This window comes from Gorilla gorilla, chromosome 4 (genome assembly GCF_029281585.2).
Source record: "Gorilla gorilla gorilla isolate KB3781 chromosome 4, NHGRI_mGorGor1-v2.1_pri, whole genome shotgun sequence".
Classification (NCBI taxonomy): domain Eukaryota; kingdom Metazoa; phylum Chordata; class Mammalia; order Primates; family Hominidae; genus Gorilla; species Gorilla gorilla.
Window position 1 is genome coordinate 136,520,513 of NC_073228.2, and position 21,718 is coordinate 136,542,230.

General features: G+C 37.9%; 1 protein-coding gene across 4 annotated transcripts in view; it reads left to right on the forward strand.

Moving 5' to 3' along the window:
- The window catches only part of RAD50 (RAD50 double strand break repair protein), an 89,469-nt gene that overhangs the window by 58,664 nt on the left and 9,087 nt on the right, over positions 1–21,718 (forward strand). For all 4 annotated transcript variants that reach the window (XM_019027582.3, XM_004042473.5, XM_055386572.2 and 1 more), the window contains exons 20-21: positions 2,386–2,513; positions 4,459–4,683. In XM_019027582.3, the coding sequence (XP_018883127.1) occupies positions 2,386–2,513; positions 4,459–4,683 (353 nt within the window). The remainder of the gene's footprint in view (positions 1–2,385; positions 2,514–4,458; positions 4,684–21,718) is intronic.

A 21,718-nucleotide genomic window follows, 5' to 3' on the forward strand; every position in this document is an offset into this window, starting at 1 on the left:
GCACAAACTCGGCTCACTGCAACATTCGCCTCCCGGGTTCAAGTGATTCTCCTGCCTCAACCTGCCTGGGGCTACAGGCGAGTGCCACCAGGCCTGGCTAATTTTTGTATTTTTAGTAGAGGTGGGGTTTCACTATGTTGGCCAGGATGATCTCGAACTCCTGACCTCAAGTAATCCATCTGCCTTGGCCTCCCAAAGTGCTGGGATTACAGGTATGAGCCACCGCGCCCAGCCACACAATAGTTCTTTATGATAGATAGTATTATTATTGACCATGTTATAAGCAAACTGAGGTTCAGAGAATTTAAACTAATTTGCCCAAAGTTATCCAGTTTAAAAGTAATAACACTGTGATTTGAGCCTAGATGTATCTGACTTCAAAGCATTACACTCTTGATGTGGTATATACTGTCTTTCAAAACTAGAAGAATAATGGAAGCTGACCTAAAAGAAAGAAATGCCTAGCTGTCTAGTAACAATGCAGGTAGACAGACCAGCAACAATATTTTGTGCCAAAAATCAATCTCATCTAAAAATGTGATAGCACTTTAAAGAGTCCTTTCATGCAATCGTGAAAACAAATTCAAATGTTCTGGGGTATTAGATGAAAGTAAGTAGTAGCACATTCCCTTGTTCCTAATAAGGAACAACAAGCATAGTACCCCATGGTAGAACCTTGGTAAGTCACAGCAGCTACAGTGGTACATTAGATTGCTTTAGCAACAAAGGACATTTATAACCATGTCATTTTAGTCACCTTTAACTGCCTATAATAATGCCTTTAGTAGATACGTATTTAGTTGTCTCAGTATCTCTGGGAGGGATTGGTTCCAGGATCCCCCGATAAAACAGATACCAAAATCTAGGATGCTCAAGTCCCTTATATAAAATGGCATATCTAGTGTTTGCATATAGCCTATCCATATCCTCTGATATACTTTAATCTCTAGATTGCTTTTGATATTAATATGTAAATGATATGTAGTTTTTATATTGTATTATTTTAAATTTGTATTTTTTTATTGTACTATTCCTTTTTTTTTCCCCAATATTTTTGATCCATGATTAGTTGAATCCGTAGATGTGGACCTTGTGGATAAATTGTATGTTTATATTATTTCCAGGAAAAATGAAAGTAGCCTTACTTTGTGACTGTTAAAAAAGAAAAAAAAAAACTCTAAAAATAGTCACGCATAGATGGGCAGGATTGGATATGAACATTAAGCATGTGAGAGAAATCCTTGATTTCCCTCTCTCATCTACCAGTCCCTGGCCTTTACTGTTGGTGCAAGATATTGCCACAGGTCTGTCCATCTCTCTCACTTCCCATGTCACTGAGTTTAGCTTAGCTGCAAGGGCTATTGCAGGAGGGTCCCAGCCCCCTCTTTGAGAAATCCTTACTCCAAATTTGGAATAAGTTTTCTATACACATGATTTGTGGGCCAAATCACCCTTCTTTCTGCAGGAAATTTTTTTCCCTCTAAATTCCAAAGAATCAACTTACAAACTGTTTTCTAATGATTGTCTCTTGACAACATAGTTCATTTTAATCACCAGGAAAACCACTGAAATAATTTTGTTGTTGTTGCTGCTGCTGCTAAGTGTTATTGAGTCTCTTTTGAAGGACAAAACTACTCAACAAGAACAGCCAATTTTTTGAAATTTCATTTCAGTGGCTAAGAAAGTACCAAGTTCATAGATATATGCTACTATTGTGGCACTTCTTACTGCCTTGAGTGATTACTATTTGTCAACCTAAAGGTAGAAGTTGTAGGTAACATATACCTAACAGGTTCTAATGGTCTTGGTACATGTTGGGAGACAGAACTAGGACGAAAAAGTTGGGGAAGACTTCAGTAGTAGTATTGATCTCTTATAATCTTTCAGGTCAGTAGGCTTTATCATGGGGTTCCTAGGCAAAATGATCCACTGGGGATGTAGGTATTAAAATATCTAGTTATATTTTTAATTTCACCATTTAAAATGTCTGTTTTGTATGTTTTTAAGTGAACAACAATTTCATAGCATTTTTACTAAATATTGTAATACTTTATAAGTAAATAAGTACACAGATATATGCTCAAATCTTTATGAGACTCCCCATCAAACAGTAGACCTGGTTTTTAGATTATGGTTGTGAAAGAGCAGTAAAAGCTGCGCTACAGGAGGTATTACACTTGTGACTGTGTAATACCTGGATGGGGATGGGCCATCCAGATTGCCCCAGACCTGTAGATTCCTTCACACTGGCTTATTCTCCCTCTGTTGAATTTCACATGATTCTAAGTAAGACAGAAATGGCACTTGCTGTCACCAGTTGCCTGTTACGGATTTCATGTTAGTAACTTGGTTATTTTTGTTAACTAATTTAATGTTTACCTTTAGATACAAGAAAGGTGGCTACAAGATAACCTTACTTTAAGAAAAAGAAATGAGGAACTAAAAGAAGTTGAAGAAGAAAGAAAACAACATTTGAAGGAAATGGGTCAAATGCAGGTTTTGCAAATGAAAAGGTATGCTTTTAAAATAATCTTCAGTTTAAATAAACGTCTTTATTACTAGAATGTGAAGAATATTAAATACCTGTTTTAAAAGAATTTTAGCCTCAGCCTGGTATCCTTTGAGAGTTACTAGAAGGTGAACAGTGTTTTGATACAATTATATTTCATGGCCTTAAGAACTTTATTACTGAAGAAGTGATATAGAATTGGTAATCACACTGTAGTGATGGGCCTTAGTTATTCAGTATTGAACGTGCTTAGTTCCCATACATCTGCTAGCCTACTGCACAGAATAGTGGTACTAAGCATAAAGAATATGGAGCTGTGGACCTTGTCTGGGTCAGAGCTTGTACAGTCTATAATATTGTCAATGGAGTTGTTGCCAGAGTGATTTATCCACAGAGATTCATTCTAGATTTTCTCATTTGTAATTATGTGTCCACCAGAGCATTTCTTTTGAAAGATGAGCCTCATTCTTCCTTTATCTGGTCTTATTGTTACTTATCATAGTTGCTACCTTCCTGGTACAGCAGAAAAGATTTTATTCCTGCCTTGACTGCCTTAGAGTTAGTTGCCTTAGGAATGCTGTAAGAACCTTGTTGATGCTAAGGCACTAGACTGGTATAAAAGGTTGTACTAGGCAAATACTTAGATTGTCAACCACCTCAGCTGGTTAAATCCAGGCCTCTCATTTATTAAACCCTTCCTTGTAGAGTTTTCATGTCTTCTTGAATTTATACAGAAATCTGAATGAAAAAATGCCCAGGCTTTTCTAAAGGATATAGTAAAGTGAATTTTAACTTAATTTATAAAGCCTAACAAATGGTTAATCCTGTGTTTTGGTTAAGTACTCTTAGCTATTTAAAATCTCTTTCCTATATCAGGGAAATCAGATTTTTAACTAGAAGAGCTCATCATCTTCAGAGTCTTCATTTTTTTATGCGTTATGCACACTTAGACCCAGAAAAATCACAGAGGAAATTATGATGAAAGCCAAGAATGTGACCTTAATATCCTAGTTCCCAAGCCTCAGTTCTTTTACACGATACTCTCCATGGCAAGTTGGAAAAGTAATGCTTCTAGAAGAAATTTTGAAATAAAATAATATATTCGTGGCTACTAAAGACCAAAACCAGATATTTAAAAAATTTCTTCTGTAATTGGTACATAACAGTACTTTTTACATTCATTCACATTACTAAGTACAACTGTTTTTCAAACGTTTCTTCAACCAGGACATAACAGAAATGCCAACAAGACATGTAATCCAGTCGACTCTGTAAGGATGCCCATAAGCTTGAGAGTAGTGCCTGACACATAAGAGGATGCTTAATAAGTGATAATAAATAAATGAAGATTTTTAAAGCATACATTGAAATTTGTATAATCTGACAAATTATCAGAAAAGTTTGAATATTTTACTTCTTTTGGTCATTATTATGGTTTTTACACTTGTGCAAGAGAAATTTTGTTTTCATGGAGGAATCTAAATTTTTAATAAGTATTACTGCAGAAAATTAATATATGATTTAATTCATATTGTGCCTTTGACATGAGCAAAATGATGATGAAGCCTGTTATCCATAACTTCTTAGTGTTGATAATTGTGCATTCTCAGTTCACAATCAGAAGTTTGTGAATTTGTAATATTAATCACCAGAGTGCTTTACTTAGCGTCTAAAGGCCAGGAACTTTATCAGTGATCACATGCTATGAGGGTTCTCTAACACACAAAATTAGCTATTTAGCAACCTACGTGGGGCAGAGATATGGAAGGAAGAGAGGGGTTTTCTTTAGTACCAAAGCCCTAAATAATAAGCAAGGAGAGACTCTGTTATAATATACTGATTGCTAAGGAGAATGATACTTAACCTATCTAAAGAAATCTATGACTTTTCCACTTCAGGTGGTTAAAAGCTAAAAAATGGTCCTCATTTGTCATTTTTCTTTTTTACAGTGAACATCAGAAGTTGGAAGAGAACATAGACAATATAAAAAGAAATCATAATTTGGCATTAGGGCGACAGAAAGGTTATGAAGAAGAAATTATTCATTTTAAGAAAGAACTTCGAGAACCACAATTTCGGGATGCTGAGGAAAAGTATAGAGAAATGATGATTGTTATGAGGACAACAGAACTTGTGAACAAGGATCTGGATATTTATTATAAGACTCTTGACCAGTAAGTATTAGACTGGGGATTTTCTTATTGCGGTGATAATTAACTAACATAACTTTAGTAATCTTTTCTCTCATTTTTTTCTTTTTTTCTTTTTTTTTTTTTTGAGACAGAGTTTCACTCTTGTTTCCCAGGCTGGAGTGCAATGGCACGATCTCAGCTCACTGCAACCTCTGCCTCCCAGGTTCAAATGATTCTCCTGCCTCATCCTCCCAAGTAGCTGGGATTACAGGTGCATGCCACCACGCTGGGCTAATCTTGTATTTTTAGTAGAGACGGGGTTTCTCCATGTAGGTCAGGCTGGTCTCGAACTCCTGACCTGAAGTGATCCACCCGCCTCGGCCTCCCAAAGTGCTGGGATTACAGGCATGAGCCACTGCGCCCAGCCCCTCATTTTTTCTTTTTAAATATGGTATTTTATGTATACCATGGATTGGAAAATATATGTATATATGTATGTAAACACACACTAGCTTAAGTTATGAAGTTAAGATATAAAGCATATTAATATCTAGGAGTATTCATGATACTACCTCCCTCTAACCAATTTACCATTATCACTGATTAGCATCCACTTAGATGCTCCCTTCTTATCTCAACCTTCTGTCATCCCCATTCCCTGTAACCAGTGACAAAGATTTTTACTTTCTCTGCTTTTTAAAAAAAGTTTTATATATATGTCATATTTTGAGCTTTTTAAAAATGATATGATATTCTAGGACTTGCTTTTTTATTTGGATTTGCTTTTGTTTATCCATGTTGTTTATGGCCATAGTTGATTCATTTTCACTGATGTACATAATCTACTATGGGAATAGACCACAATGTATTCATTCTCCTACAGATGGACGTTTGGGGTTTTTTTCCAGGTCTTGTCATGTCTTCTGGAGGAAAGGTATAAGGTTATATTTGTGGGAGTGCATTGTGGAGTATGCTCAATTTTACAAAACTATATGTTTTCCAGAAATGACTACTGATTTATACCACTAGCAGTATATAAGGGTTTCTTTGATGGATCCTCTGACATTGGTTTTATAAATTTCTTAATGTTTGCCAACCTCATAGGTTTAAAATGATGAATCGTTGTTTATACATTATTAGTCTTGTCTTTTTGTGTGTTTTGGGACAGAGTCTCTCTTTGTCACCTAGGCTAGAGTGCAATAGTGCAATCATAGTTCAGTGTAACCTCAAACTCCTGGGCTCAAGCAATCCTCCCACTTCGGCCTCCCGAAGTGCTGGGGTCACAGGTGTGAGGCATTGTTCCTGGCCCTATTGGTCTTTTCTTATTGATTTAAATGTGTTCTTTATCTCTTCTGCATTTCAATTCCTTTTCAGTTATATGTATTACAAATGTCTTTTCAAACATTATGCTTATCTTTTTTACTTAGCATCTTTTGATGACACTGGATTTGATTTTGAGTTAGTTGAATTTAGCAGCCTTTTCTGGTTAGCTCTTTGTGTGTCTTGTTAAGAAATCCTTCCCTACTCCTCTCTCTCTCTCTCTCTCTATATATATATATAAAGATATATATATAAAAAGATATATATAAAGATATACATATAAAGATATATATAAAGATATACATATAAAGATATATATAAAGATAAAGATATATATAAAGATATATATAAAGATATATATAGATATATATAAAGATATATATATATCTTTTTTTTTTTTTTTGAGACGGAGTCTCACTCAGTCGCCCAGGCTGGAGTGCAGTGGCGCCATCTCGGCTCACTGCAAGCTCTGCCTCCCAGGTTCACGCCATTCTCCTGCCTCAGCCTCCTGAGTAGCTGGGACTACAGGCGCCCGCCACTACGCCCAGCTAATTTTATTGCATTTTTAGTAGAGATGGGGTTTCACCGTGTTAGCCAGGATGGTCTCGATTTCCTGACCTCGTGATCCACCTGTATTGGCCTCCCAAAGTGCTGGGATTACAGGCGTGAGCTACCGCGCCCTACTTCTATATTTTTGTCTAAAAGTTTTAAATTTTGCCTTTCACATGTAAGTACATTTAGGTATTTAATTGTAAGTTGAATTTTTTCCGTTATGAATAACTGGTTGTCTTGGCTCTATTTATTGATAGACTATCCTTCTCTCACTGACCTACAGTGTCATTTCTGTCATATATCAGAATTCCCTATGTGCCTGGGTTGGCCTGGGTTCTCTGTTCTACTTAATTCGTCACTTTGTCTATCTCTGTGCCATTTCTCACACCATCTTAATTACATATAGCAGAATTTTCTTTATCCAGTGTATGTCTGTCTTTTAACCAGTGAATTTAGGCCTTTCATATTCATTCTGATTACTCAATTGAGTTGGATTTATTTCTGCCATCTTTTTTTCCTTTCCTGCCTTTTTGAGATGGATTTATTTTTCTTGTCTCCTCCTTTTTCCCTTCTTTGGGTTATCCAGTTGACCATCTAACATGGGGATTAGGGACACTAAGCCCCCCACACAGTCAGAAATCCACATATAATTTTTGACTCCCTCAGAACTTAACTACTAATAGCCTACTGTTGACTGGAAGCCTTACTGATAACAGAAACAGTTGATTAACATATGTTTTGTATGTTATGTGTATTATATGCTGTATTCTTTTACAATAAAGTAAACTGGAGACAAGAAAAGAAAATTATAAGGGAAAATATATTTTCTGTTAAGTGGAAATGAATCATCATAAAGGTCTTCATCCATGTCCTCTTCACATTGAAGAGGAGGAGGAAGAAGAGGAGGGGTCAGTCTTGCTGTCTCGGATGGCAGAGGTGGAAGAAAATCTACATAAACATAGACCCACACGGTTCAAACCTGTGTTCAAGGATCGGTTGTATTCTACTTTAGTTATTTGAGTGTTAACTTTTTAATTTTTAACATACTTATTTGACTTAAAATCATATGCATTAGTTCTCAAAGTGGTTGTGGAGCACCATTATCAGTATCACCTTGGAACACGTTAGAAATGCCTCTCAGCCTCTACCCCAGACCTGGATCAAAAATTTGAGAGGTAGGGCCCAGCAGTCTATTTCTGATAGGCATTTTGGGTGATTCTGATGCACATCAAAGTTTAAAAACCATAGCTTTAATGTGAATTGTTTTATCTTCTTTCTGAATACTAATTATCTTCTCTCATCTGCATTATTTCTTTTGTCTAATATTTTAGTTTTACCTTGTTTTTAAATCATCACAAATGAGTAATAATTATTGTGGTGGTTTCATAAGCCCGCATGTTTACCAATTTCTTTGTTCATTCTTGCTTTTTAAATCCCACCCCTCCCTTCTTTAGGTTCAGTTTTCTTTTTTTGGAGTATATTCTTCAATAGTTTTTTCAGTGAATGACTGTTAGTGGTAAACTATCAGTCTTTGAGAAGTTTTTCCCCTTAATTTGATAGTTTAGCTGAGCATAGAGTTCTAGATTGACAGTTTTGTTCTCTTGGCACTTTGAAAATATTTCATTTTTTGTTGGCCTCTATGGTTACAGTTGAGAAATCATTTTAATTATTCCTTTAAAAGTAATCTGCTTTTTTCCCCTGGTTCTCTTAGGATTTTTCCCTTTGTCTTCAGTGTTCTGTATTTTTATAATAGTGTGTCTAGACTCAGCTTTAGTTCTTCTGCTCATAAATTGTGCTTTTTGATCTGAGGACTGATATCTTCCATCAATTTTGGGGATTTTTCATACATTATCTCTTCAAATATTATTCTTTCTCCATTTCTCACTATTTTCCCCTTCTTCACATTTTATTAGACATAACCTCCTCTTTCCTCTACATTGCTTAACCCCTCTTGCATATACTGGGCTCTGGGTAAATATCTTGTAGTTCATAAATTATTTAGCTGCTACTTTTACTGCCTATTGAGTTGTCATTTTTTTTCCTCCATTTTTTTCTATAAGTTCTATTTTGTTCTTTTTCAGAAACTCACATGGTTTTTTTATAATTTTTTTTTTTTAAACAGAGTCTGGCTCTGTCGCCCAGGCTAGAGTGCAGTGGCATGATCTCGGCTCACTGCAGCCTCCACCTTCTGAGTTCAAGCAGTTCTCATTCCTCAGCCTCCCGGATAGCTGGAATTACAGATGCATGCCACCACTCGGCTAATTTTTGTATTTTTATTACAGATGGGGTTTCGTCATGTTGCCTCGGCTGGTCTTGAACTCCTGGCCTCAAGCGATCCTCCCGCCTAGGTCTCCCAGAATGCTAGGATTACAGATGCGAGCCACTGTGCCAGGCCTATGATGTATTTTCTTCCTTTGTATTTTGATTCCTTCTTGAATGTGTCTTTACTCATTTTATACACATTTTATACCTAGGCCTCCCAAAGTGCTAGGATTACAGATGTGAGCCACTGTGCCAGGCTTATGATGTATTTTCTTCCTTAGTATTTTGATTCCTTCTTGAATGTGTCTTTACTCATTTTAACTATACACATTTTATATTCTCTTTCAGATTGTTATTTTTTAATTTCACATTTTGAGGAGTCTGCTTCTGCTGTTTTGTATGTTGATTCTATCCCCTAGTGAAGTTTCTGTTTTTATTAACATTTAATTGTGTGCTTATCTTTAGTAGTGTTGTTTTTTCTATGAGACTCCCTTGTGACCTTTCCTTGTAGAGGTCCATCTACACAGAAATTTTGGTTTTATATTAACTAAGAGCTCCAGAGAAAACACTGGCCTGCATGTAGGGTTTTTGTTAATTTCTTAGTTGGTAGGTTCCTAGACTATACTCACTGGTAGCATAACTTTGAACCCCAAAACTATATAAAGCATTTGCCCAAGACTTTGAATTTTCAGCTTATTAATTTTCCACTCTTTCATTGAGGATTGATGTTATAGCTCTTGAAGAGTCCCATTTTTTTTGTGTTGGGAGTCACTTCTAATCTTCTTCCTTACTTGGGTCCTATCCTTCATCTTCTGTCCTGGATGATAAGAACCAATCCCTAGGTTATAAAAACAATAACGCCAAGTTCATGGCTGGGCACGGTGGCTCATGCCTGTAAGCCCAGCACTTTGGGAGACCGAGGTGGGCGGATGTACTTGAGGTGAGGAGTTCAAGACCAGCCTGGCCAACATGGTGAAACCCCATCTGTACTAAAAAAATACAAAAATTAGCTGGGTGTAGTGGTGCACAACTGTAATCCCAGCTACTCAGGAGGCTGAGGCAGGAGAATCGCTTGAACTGGGAAGTAGAGGTTGCAGTGAGCCAAGATTGCACCACTGCACTCCAGCCTGGGCAACAGAACGAGACTCTGTCTCAAAACTAACAATAACAGTAATAATAATAACCCCAAGTTTAGTTTGTCTGTCAGGTTACATACTGACTGGTCTGGTTTTCACTTCTATCTTCGTTTCTGTTATGTAGGGATTTCCCTTTCTTTCTTGTGAGCTCAACTATGAATTTAAAATAAGTTTTGTTATAAGTCTATCTAGCAGTTCTGTTCATTTGTGGCAGGAGAATTATTACTTACCTTAGATTTTGGTGGTGGTTGTTTTTTCCAGAATGGCAAATATCTTCCTTAGCACTAAGAGAGTTACACGGAGAGCTTCTCTTCTAAGTCTTCTGGTCAGATACAGCATAGTCAACAAACCAACCTGAGCAGTGGCATTCAGACCACAGGGCTCAGGAAGACAGGAGAACTCTGGTTTCAGTATGAGGACTTTTTTAGTTAGTGATGATAACAAAGGTGGTCCCAGAATTGCCTAGGCATATTTTTGGCATATACAAGTTTTAGGAAGTACGTAATCACGTAAGACAAACTAGATCCTACATTTACTGTGAAATATTGGGAGTGAGCCAATTAACATGTTATTTTTAAAAAATAAATTATACTAAGATTTTTGTTAGATTAAATTTAACTTTTAAAACAATTTTTTGAGAGTATTCCATGGATATATCTTTTGTCCCATTTCATTGTGAGTGGGTACGTTAACATTACAATGCTCCCTGGGTCCAAAATGGCTCATAGAATTGTATGCCTGCACCAAATGAGAACTTTTGTTTTTTAACCTCTTTGAATATTGCCATCTCTCCTAGATATTAGATCCAACAGTTTAAAGTGGTTAGTCTTGGAATTTAAGGTGCTGAAACAAGAACATAAGCAAAACTTAAGGAATTCTTGCCCAGTAGACTACACATACATATATTTGTTTTTTGTTTTTTATTTTTTTTGCCTTTAATAATTCTTTTTAGTCTTCTCAGCTACCTCATTTATGCCTTTAGGGGACTTTTTAGTTTTTCTTAGTTCTTTAACAACAGATGCTGTGTATCCAATAGACTTATCAAACATTCATTGAGCATTAAGGAATAGGAGATCCAGTAACTTCTAGCAAGGATATTATAGTTTATTTGAAGAGACACAAATCAAAACAGATTTTTGTCGGTAAAAACCTATTTTGCCAGGCTTAGTGGCTTACGCCTGTAATCCTAGCACTTTGGGAGTCCAAAGTGGGTGGATTGCTTAAGTCCAGGAGTTTGAGACCAACCTGGGCAACATGGCGAAACCCCATCACTACAAAAAAATACAAAAATTATCTGGGCGTGGTAGCACACACCTGTAATCCCAGCTACTCAGAAGCCCGTGGCGGGTTGCAATGAGCCAAGATTGTGCCAGTGCACTCCAGCCTGGGTGACAGAAAGAGACCCTGTCTCAAAAAAAAAAAAAAAAAAAACACCAAAACTTCTGTTTGGAATAAGTTGGTTGTGATGGAAAAATAAAAATGGATATTAAAAGCAAGACATTGGACTTTGTATAAAAGTCCAACATAAGTTTTACCTTTTTTAAAAAGCCTCAGAAGTCCATAATACATGGTTAAAAGTGCAGTCTCTGAACACTACAGATGTCCAGATTTTGAATTCTTTTTTTTAAAAAAAGTTTTATTCTTATTTTTTATGGCTATATAGCCGGTATATTTATGTGGTACATGAGATATTTTGATGCAGGCATACAATGCATAATAATCACATCAGGGTAAATGAGGTTTCCATCACCTCAAGCATTTATCCTTCCTTTTGTTACAGACATTCCAATTATACTATTTAGTTATTTTTAAATGTACAATAAATTGTTGACTGTAGTCACTCTGTTGTACTATCATATACTAGATCTTATTCTTACTATATTTTTGTACTCGTTAACCATCTTCACTGCCCTTCCTAGTCTCTGGTAACTATCATCTCCACTATCTCCATGAGTTCAATTGTTCTAATTTTTCACTCCCACAAATGAATGAGAACATGCAAAGTTTGTCTTTCTGTGCCTGGCTTATTTCACCTAACATAATGTCCTTCAGTTCCATCCATGTTATTCCAGATGACAGGATCTCATTTTATTTTATGGCTGAATAGCACTCCATTGTATATATTAACAACTTTTTTTTTTTTTTTTGAGACGGAGTCTCTGTCTCCCAGGCTGAAGTGCAGTGGTGTGATTTCAGCTCACTGCAACCTCCACCTCAGCCTCCGAGTAGCTGGAATTACAGGTTCCTGCCACCACACCTGGCTAATTTTTGTATTTTTAGTAGAAACAGGGTTTTGCCATGTAGGCCATGTTGATCTCGAACTCCTGACCTCAAATGATCCACCCGCCTCAGCCTCCCAAAGTGCTGGAATTAGACGTGAGCCACCGCGCCTGAGAGGAACCACATTTTCTTTATCCATTTATCTGTTGATGGACACTTAGGTTGCTTCCAAATCTTAGGTATTATGAATAGTGCTGCAATAAATATGGGAGTGCAGATATCTCCTCAACCTAATGATTTCATTTCCTTTGCGTAAATATCCAGTAAGTGGGATTGCAGAATCATATGGTAGTTCTGTCTTTAGTTTTTTAGGAACCTCCATACTATTCTCCATAGTGGTGATTTTGAGTCCTGACTGAAGATATTTAGCAAATTATTTAGACACTCTGAGTTTCCGTTTCGTCATCTATAAAATAGAATTTTTAAAAATCTATACTATTATTCAGTATAGAGTCAGAAAAGCTCAGAGGCGATTTAGTCCAGCTTTCTTTGTCGTGTTCCATTCTTTAAGTTCTTAAATTCTCTATTCTTTAATAGCACTAAAGAACTAAATTCATTAAGAAAATGTAGGTTTCTGTTCCCATTTAAACATTCTTTGAGGTTGAGGGCTGTGCATAGAAGACAATAATAGCAATTGAATACTACATGATAGCATAATCAATTTAATTATTGTATCTAACTCTGTTTTAAAGGGCAAGTATTTATCAGAGAGATTAAGCAGGCTACCCAAGATTACCCAGGTAAATGGTAGAGATAAAATTAGATATCAGAACCACTGTGACATGCTGCTACCATAGTGGCCCCCTGCTTTTTTTTTTTTTTTTTTCTGGAGACGGAGTCTCACTGGTTCTCTCACGCTGGAGTGCAGTGGCATGATCTCTGCTCACTGTAACCTCTGCCTCTTGGGTTCAAGCGATTCTCGTGCCTCAGCCTTCTAAGTAGCTGGGATTACAGGCATGTGCTACCACACTGGGCTAATTTTTGTATTTTTAGTAGAGACGAGGTTTCGCCATGATGACCAGGCTAGTTTTGAACTCCTGGCCTCAAGTGATCCACCCTCCTCAGCCTCCCAAAGTGCTGGGATTACGGGCATGACCTTTTTTTATAACCGTTAAAAAACTAGTATTTATATAAACACATTTTAACTGTTACTTATACTTCCTGGTTTAGAACCATAACTTATTTCTATATATTTTGTAACTCTTCAGTGAGGTGCTTGTGTACATAATACATAGTTGTATATTAGGATTTTGTTCAATAAAAATTTGAGTACATAAATGCTTGATACTGTTCTAGATACTAAGTATATAAGGATGAAGAAACAAAATTAAATAAATTAATAACAAAATGGGTAGTAGTGGTAGGTATTACAGTGAAAATGAACAATGTGAGCATAACAGATGGGCCTTTAAGCTGGGACCTGATTGATGAGAAGGGAGCAAGATATGCAAAAAATGGGGTGCAGGCGTTCCAGGTAGAGAGAATAGTTAATGCAGCAGCCAAGATCAGTACGAACAGAAAGTGTTCAAGGACCAGGAAGAAGGCAAGCATGGGTGGAATACAGTCAGAGATAGACCATTCCCAGAGTATGTCATGCCTTGTAGCCGTAGTAAACAGTTTTATTTCATTCTAACTGCATTGGGCAGTCACTGGAGGGTTTGAAGCAGGGAAGTAATATAATCTGATTTCTAGTTGGAAGAAATTGCACTGGCTGCTGGGTGTGGAGAATGGATTGTAAAGGGCAAGAGTAAAAGCAGAGACTAATGAGGAGACTTGTAGTAACCAAGAGATGGTGGTGGGCTAGATCAGGTGGTAGCAGTGAAAATGGAGAGAAGTGATAGACTTGGGATTTGTTCTGGAGAGAGAGTTGACAGGCCTTGCTTCTGAATTGAGTGTAAGGGAGGGAAAGTAAAATAACCAAAGGTTGCTCCTACATATTTTTACTTGAACAACAGGATATTGGGAGAACAGGTTGCCATTCCTTAAAATGGGTGGGACTGGGTAGAGAAAATCAGTAGTTCCGTTTTGTACACTTTAAGTTTGAAGTGCCTGTAGATATCTAAGCAGAGCTGTCAAGCAGGCAGTTGGATATATAACCTCGAGCCTAGAGTTCAAGGGAAAGGTGTACACTGGGGAGTCATCAGCATATCCACGGCATTTAACCCATGAAATGAGATCACATGTGGAATGAGCATAGAGAGAGAAGGGAAAGGTCCCACCACTAGTTATGTTTGCAAATCCAGTAAATAAGCAGCTGGTGATGTGGGAAAAGATTTTAAAAGATGTGGTATCTTGAAAACCAAGTGAAGCAAATATATCAAGAATCTAATGCTATTTGGAGTCAAATAAGATAAGGACTAAGAAGTGGCCCTTAAATTTGACAAAATGGAAGTTGTTAATGACTGAGGAGCAGTCAGTGGCACAGTTGGAACTGAAGCCTGGTCAAGTTGGGTGGGGAGAGAATGGGTAGTAAGAAATGGAGACAGCAGCCGGGCGCGGTGGCTCACACCTGTAATCCCAGCACTTTGGGAGGCCAGGGCGGGTGGATCACCTGAAGTCAGGAGTTCGAGACCAGCCTGACCAACATGGGGAAACCACGTCTCTACTAAAAATGCAAAAATTAGCTGGGCCTGGTGGTGCCTAGCCTGTAATCCCAGCTACTCAGGAGGCTGAGGCAGGAGAATCGCCTGAACCCGGGAGGCGGAGGTTGCAGTGAGCCAAGATCGTGCCATTGTACTCCAGCCTGGGCAACAGGAGAAAAAAACTGTCTCAGAAAAAAAAAAAAAGAAATGGAGACAGCGAATATAGATAATTCTTATAACAACTTCTCCTGTGATGGGGAGCAAGAAAAATGGGGCAATGTTTAGAGTGGACCAGGGACCAAGTTAAATAGGCAGGTTGGTTTTGTTTTCAATTTTACTTGTAAGTATTTTGCTGCAAGGTCAGCTCTTCTCTTACTTACAGCCCATTGACCTGCGGACCTGGGGTTTCATATGTATTCACTGAATAGAAAAACATACGTAGGAGCTCTCCAGCTATCCCTGCGTACCCTGAGAACCAGTGGCAGCAGGAATAAGAATTCCCATCACTTCCAAGATTAGGCTATAACAGAAAAAATAAAAAAGAATTCAACAACCCTTGCTCTGCCACTTTCTTGTCAGGCTCTGGGAAAACAGGAATATCTTTCCCTGTCCCTCCTCCATACTGCTGACAGTCTGTCTGATGGAGACCTTGGTAGGTGCTCCATAGTCTGTTTTTGACCTGGGCCTGGGATAAGAAGGAAGGGCTTTTCAGCAGAGAAAAGTGCCTCAGTCACAGAGGCATGCTAAGCAGAGTGAGGACCTATGAGGGAGCTTGGTGGAGCCTGGCGAGGGTGGAGAGGTACAGGAGTGCTTTCTAGCAATTTAGGCTTGTTAAGGAAGAAAGCCAGGCTGTTTACTGAGTTCTCTTACCTGGTACTCAGATGGATTCTTCTAAATGAAAAGAAGTGATACAAATTTCCCCAAAATTGAGTCTTTGTGGGCTTATGCTCGCAAACAGTGGCCTTCTCAAGATTTATACGGTGAGCCCTAAATTTGCCTTCTCACCCAGAAGAAAGTAAGGTACAAAATTTCCCTCATTCTTTCACGTCTTAGAATAAAGCATGCAGTCAGTGTAATTGTTGCGTTCAGCTGTCTATTTAAGGTAACACAGGAAGTCAGCAGTGCATTTTCAAGAAAAGCTGATTACCATCTGTTATTAGTAATCATCTAAAAACATCACTAAGTATAAGCATTGGCAATGGTCAGAGACACATAGATGAAAAGGGGGAAATTATCCATCATTTGAAATGTATTACCCCATACTAATACAATATACCAATTTAAATGATTTTAGAATATATCACTCAAGATATGGTGTTCTACCCCATGCCCAAAATGTTCTACTCTCATTTTTCCCCAGATGTGGAAGGTTGCATATTAGGTAATACTTTTTTTTTTTTTTTTTTTTTTGAGACAGAGTTTCGCTCTTTTTGCCCAGGCTGGACTCCAATGGCGCGATCTCAGCTCACTGCCATCTCCACCTCCCGGGTTCAAGCAATTCTTCTGCCTCGGCCTCCCAAGTAGCTGGGATTACAGGCGCCTGCCACCACACCCGGCTAATTTTTTGTATTTTTAGTAGAGACGGGGTTTCACCATGTTGGCCAGGATGGTCTTGATCTCTTGACCTTGTGATCCACCTGCCTTGGCCTCCCAAAGTGCTGGGATTACAAGCATGAGCCACGCACCTGGCCAGGTCATGCTTCTTTTAAGACTCATTGTAAACACGTAACCTTTACAGTTTTGCATCCAAGGTAGCCAGCTTTCTGTGAGGCTCTGCAGAGCCTGGGTCCCTGCATTCAGGGGAGCTTCAGATGAGGGCTTTATTCAGGGCTCACCTTATAGTCACCATTTCCATCATGACCATGGATGCAGTAAGGTTTCACGGTAGCTCCTGCAACCTCAAGAGGGTAGATTACAAAACCCAAAGATAGCCAGTGGTGTTTCACACCTAAACAAATGTTTATCTTGCCATAGTGATTGAACCATAGGCTGAATTGTAAAAGCTGATGTTTGGGAGTCTAGCTAAAGAAAACTAAGTTAATAGGTTTAAAGAAGCAAGAGCTGGAAGGGTCCTCTCCCGGAAGGTGAGATATTGGTCTATGGGGTGTCCAAGGGAGAGAATCCAGTCATGGGTTCTTAGCTTCTGTTTCTGGTTGGACCAGTAAAGCCTCTTCCTCATCCCTCTTTTCTGCTCATCACTAGAGACAAAACTAAAAACCATGGCTTCAGTCTGCTAAAAGCCTAGAACAAAACAGAACAACAAAATAAGGCAGGCTGGACAAGCTTGTTAAGACTTTCATGGATTACCGGAAATATAAATGCCATTAAAGCCATCATTTTTCCTCATAAAATGCAATCGATTGTTACTGAAATTTTTAATGAAATCTTTCAGACTCTTAATGAGTATTTAAATATCAGACTAAAGTAATTTATAAATCATTATTTTCTGAGCTCCGAGAGAGTCTCACTTTTTTTTTTTTTTTTTTTTTTTTTTTTTTTTTTTTTTAAGACAGAGTCTGGCTCTGTCACCCAGGCTGGAGTTCATTCTTGCAAACTCGGCTCACTGTAACCTCCACCTCCCAGGTTCAAGCGATCCTCCTGCCTCAGCCTCCCAAATAGCTGGGATTACAGGTGCCCACCACCACACCGGCTGATTTTTGTATTTTTAGTAGAGATGGAGTTTTACCATGTTGGCCAGGGTGGTCTCTAACATCTGACCTCAAGTGATTTACCCACCTTGGCCTCCCAAAGTGCTGGGATTACAGGCGTGAGCCACCTCACCCGGCCTCTCACTTTCTTTTAAGAGCCAGTTTTCACAAAGAAATCATACTACTTCGCATGAGTTAGTATATGCATTTAACTGAGAGATGTGCATACTCCAGGCAGGTGGTGGAGCTGATACACTAGCCAGATGACTACTTGACCATAACAGTTTGCAGCCCATGAAATTCAAATCTTTGCCTCACCAGACAGTCATGGACTTTCAAGGTCATTCTGTAAGTTATTTGATGTTAAATGCCTGTAAAGTCCAAGTGATAAAAGCGTGTTAAGTTAATTGGGCCACTATATGTCACTCAATAGCTCCTATAGGGTTCTTGTCCAGGATCTCACTCTGTCACCCAGGCTGGAGTGCAGTGCTATGATCACAGCTCACTGCAGCCTCGACTTCCTGGGATCAAGCTATCCTCCCACCTTAGCCTCCCAAAGTGCTGGGATTGCAGGTGTGAGCCACCGCACCCAGCCCAGAGCTGCTTTCTTTCCATGGCTTCAGCCTAAGTAACTCTCACCTATTAACCGTGGCAGCTTTCCCACCTCTTATCTCTTACCGTCCTTCCTACCCCCACCTCCACCCATTATACTTCCGCCAGCTTAATTTTCCTAAAGCTGGTGGTCCCTATTCCCTTCTAATTTTAGGAAAGACTTCCATACCTGGGCTTTCCCATTTCAATTCCTACTACCAATTGTGTTCTAACCAAACAATTTTGTTCCCTTAATATGTCCCATATTTTCCTGTGCTATCTCCCATCCTTGAAATGTTATGTTGATTAAGCCCTTCCCAAACATATGTGATTTTTTTCCTACCTTTGTACTTAATAATATTTTGTACCACTTATACAACTAAAGCCATTCAGCCTTGTATTACAGATATTTGGGCTTCCCCACGCTCCATAACTGCAAACCACAGAACACACTTCAAGGTAGACTTAGGCTCATTTCCATGACAATGTCTAACTTTGATTCAGCCCTTAAGAATTATTAAGTTGGTGACATATTTTCATTTCCCTCACAATGGCTTTGCACGTAGTACACCCAAATACATCCTTTTTGTTCTTTGTGAGCATTATCACAAGGTAGATATTTTTCTGAGTTTTTTTTTTCCATTTAACGTGGTGATAATCTTTTACGTTCATATATTCAAGTACCTTGTATTTTTAATGGCTGCATATTCTGTAAAATGCATGATATCTACTTTATTTAACCACTATTGAACATATTAGAAAGCTTTTAAATATGTGCTACTACAGATAATGCTGCACAGTGTGTCTTTGCACACTAAAGCCGATATGTCAAAAAGACAGCTTCCTAGAAATGGAGTTACTGGCTCAGATGTTATGTATATTTTTTAGTTAATGCCAAATTGCCTTCTGAAAACACTTAGAAAATTTCCACCAATAGTATATGAAAGTGCCCATTTCCATGTCTGGATTTTGTTACTGACATTTTATTGGCTGCACAAAAAAATGCTTGCACTTTAATTTACATTTCCCTCTTTACTAGTGAAGTTAAATGTCTTTTCATATGTTGTCTATTTGTATTTCTTCTCCAAGAATTACCTATTCATATCTCTTTGCCAGTTTTTCTACTAGGTTGTCTTTTTCTTGATTTGTCACATTTTAATAGATTCTAGATGTTAATTATTTTCACATACATTGCAAGTACCTATTCCCAGTTTATCATTTGTCCATCAACTTTCTTTCGTTTTTCCCTTTTTTTTTTTTTTGAGACAGAGTCTAGCTCTGTCGCCCAGGCTGGAGTGCAGTGGCACAATCTCAGCTTACTTCCTTCCGCCTCCGTCTCCCGGGTTGAAGCGATTCTCCTGCCTCAGCCTCCCGAGTAGCTGGGACTACAGGCATGCACCACCACGCCTGGCTAATTTTTGTATTTTTAGTAGAGACAGGGTTACACCATGTTGGTCAGGCTGGTCTCAAACTCCTGACCTCAAGTGATCTGCCTGCCTTGGCCTCCTAAAGTGTTGGGATTACAGGTGTGAGTCACCGCACCCAGCTGCCTCAGCTTTCTTTATGGTATCTTTTGTAACTTTTAATTTTTAGGTAGTCAAATCTTTAGTCTTTTGATTTATGGCTTCTCAATTTTGTTCCTTATTTAGAAAGGCTTCCCAATCCTAAAATTATCAAAATGTTTTCATCTGATTGTTTTATTTTACCTTAGCTTTTGTTTTTTTTTTGTTTTTTTTGTTTTTTTCAGACAGGGTCTTACTCTATCACCGAGGCTGGAGTGCAGTGGCATGATCACAGCTTACTGTAGCTTCAACTTCCCGGGCTCAGTTGATCCTCTCACCTCAGCCTCCCAAGTAGCTGGGACTACAGGCACTCACCATCACACCCAGCTAATTTTTAAATTTTTTTGTAGAGATGGGATCTCACTATGTTGCCCAGGCTGGTCTCAAACTCCAGGCTCAAGCAATCCTCCCACCTCAGCTGCCCAAATACTTTAGCTTTTAATCCTTTCATTCATTTGGATTTTATTTTGAGGTTGGATAATGGGTAATAATGTTTTTTTTTTATCTTTTGTAACACTATTGAAAACTTTCCAGTTGATTTGAACTGTTACAGTTATAAACTAACGTTCTATATGCATTTGGGTTTGTTTCTGGATTTTCCTTTGTACACCAACTTTTAAAATTTATTTTTTTTATTTTGTATTATCTCTTCTATATGAACTTTAGAGTCAGCTTATGGATTCTGTTAAGCATTTTTTAATTTTATTGGGGTTTCTGTTTGGATTGCATTTAATTTATGGATTATTTGAGGAGAACGGACATCTTTGTAATATCACATCTACCATTCTGGACTCCTTAGTATGCATCTCCTGCTCAATCATTTCCTTTTATCCTATTGTAAAGTTTTACAGCTTTTTCCTCTAGCTCCTATACCCTTTTGTTAGACTTATTCCTAGGCATTTTAGGGTTTTTATCGCCACTGTGAATAGGATCCTTTTTTTTTCTATTGCCTTTCCTATTGGTGTTTGCCTCTAGATAATAAAACTTCATTTTTATATATTTATCTCTGGCTATCTCATTAGTCTGAATAATTTTTCAGTTGATTTTCTTGGATTTTCTAAGCATACAATTCTGTCACCTGCAAAAATAATGACAGGCTTTTCTCTCTTTTTTTCATTTCTCATTTCTTTTTAGGTAGGGATTTGAATCGTGAAATCCCTGAATAATCCCTGAATAGTTAGGGATTTCCAGGAGCTTATTTTAGAGCAGCCATAATAGGAGGCATCTTTCTCTTCTTAGTTTTAGGAGGAACACTTCTATAGATTTTAAATTAAATTTGATGCTTGCTGTGGATATCTGAGGGAGTCATTTTGTCCAGTTAAGAAAACGTTCTTTGATTTTTCACTTAAGATATTTTATCAAAATTCAGTGTTATAGTGTATCAAATGTTTTTTTGACATCTATTGAAAAATTATTTTTTTCTTTTTAATCTGCTACTACAATAGTTGAATTATTTTCCCCAGTTTTACTGTTTCTTTCTTGTTGTAAACACTACTTGGTCATGATATATTCTTTTTACTACCCTTACTACTAAATTTCGTTTTATTTAGAATGTTTATATTCATAAGAAAAATAGCCTTGTACTTTTTTCCCCTTATGTTTCTCCTTGCTGTGTCATACTTTATATACTTGGGAGCTAGGTGTATCTTGAAGATTTGATAACATTCCCTCATAAAACTGAGTCTGGTGGCTTTAAAAGATGGAATTTTGACTGCCTTTTCAATTTTAACTGTCATATTCAAGGGCTGTTAATATCCTAGCCACTTTTCTCTGATCTTGAACAAGTCACTGATTTCATTGAATCTTAGTTTTGTTAATGGTAAATAGAGATAACAGTATCTAATTCCCAGTATTGTCGTAAGGATTAAATGAAATTGATTATTTAGCATAGTTTTGTCTCGCATATGGTAAATGGTCATCAATAATAATCATTATTATCATTGTTATCTATCCCCTTATGTAGATTACTGTAGCGACCTTAGTCATCCCCATCTCTTACACAGTACAGCTGTAAATTCCACAGTAGACAGAGAGGATACGAAGATGAGTTAATGGTCCATCCCACAGTGGTAGTCGTCAACTCCATCCGACACACACTGGTGGGTCGAGACCTCTCCCTGAACTAGATCTTTTTCCCGCAGTGC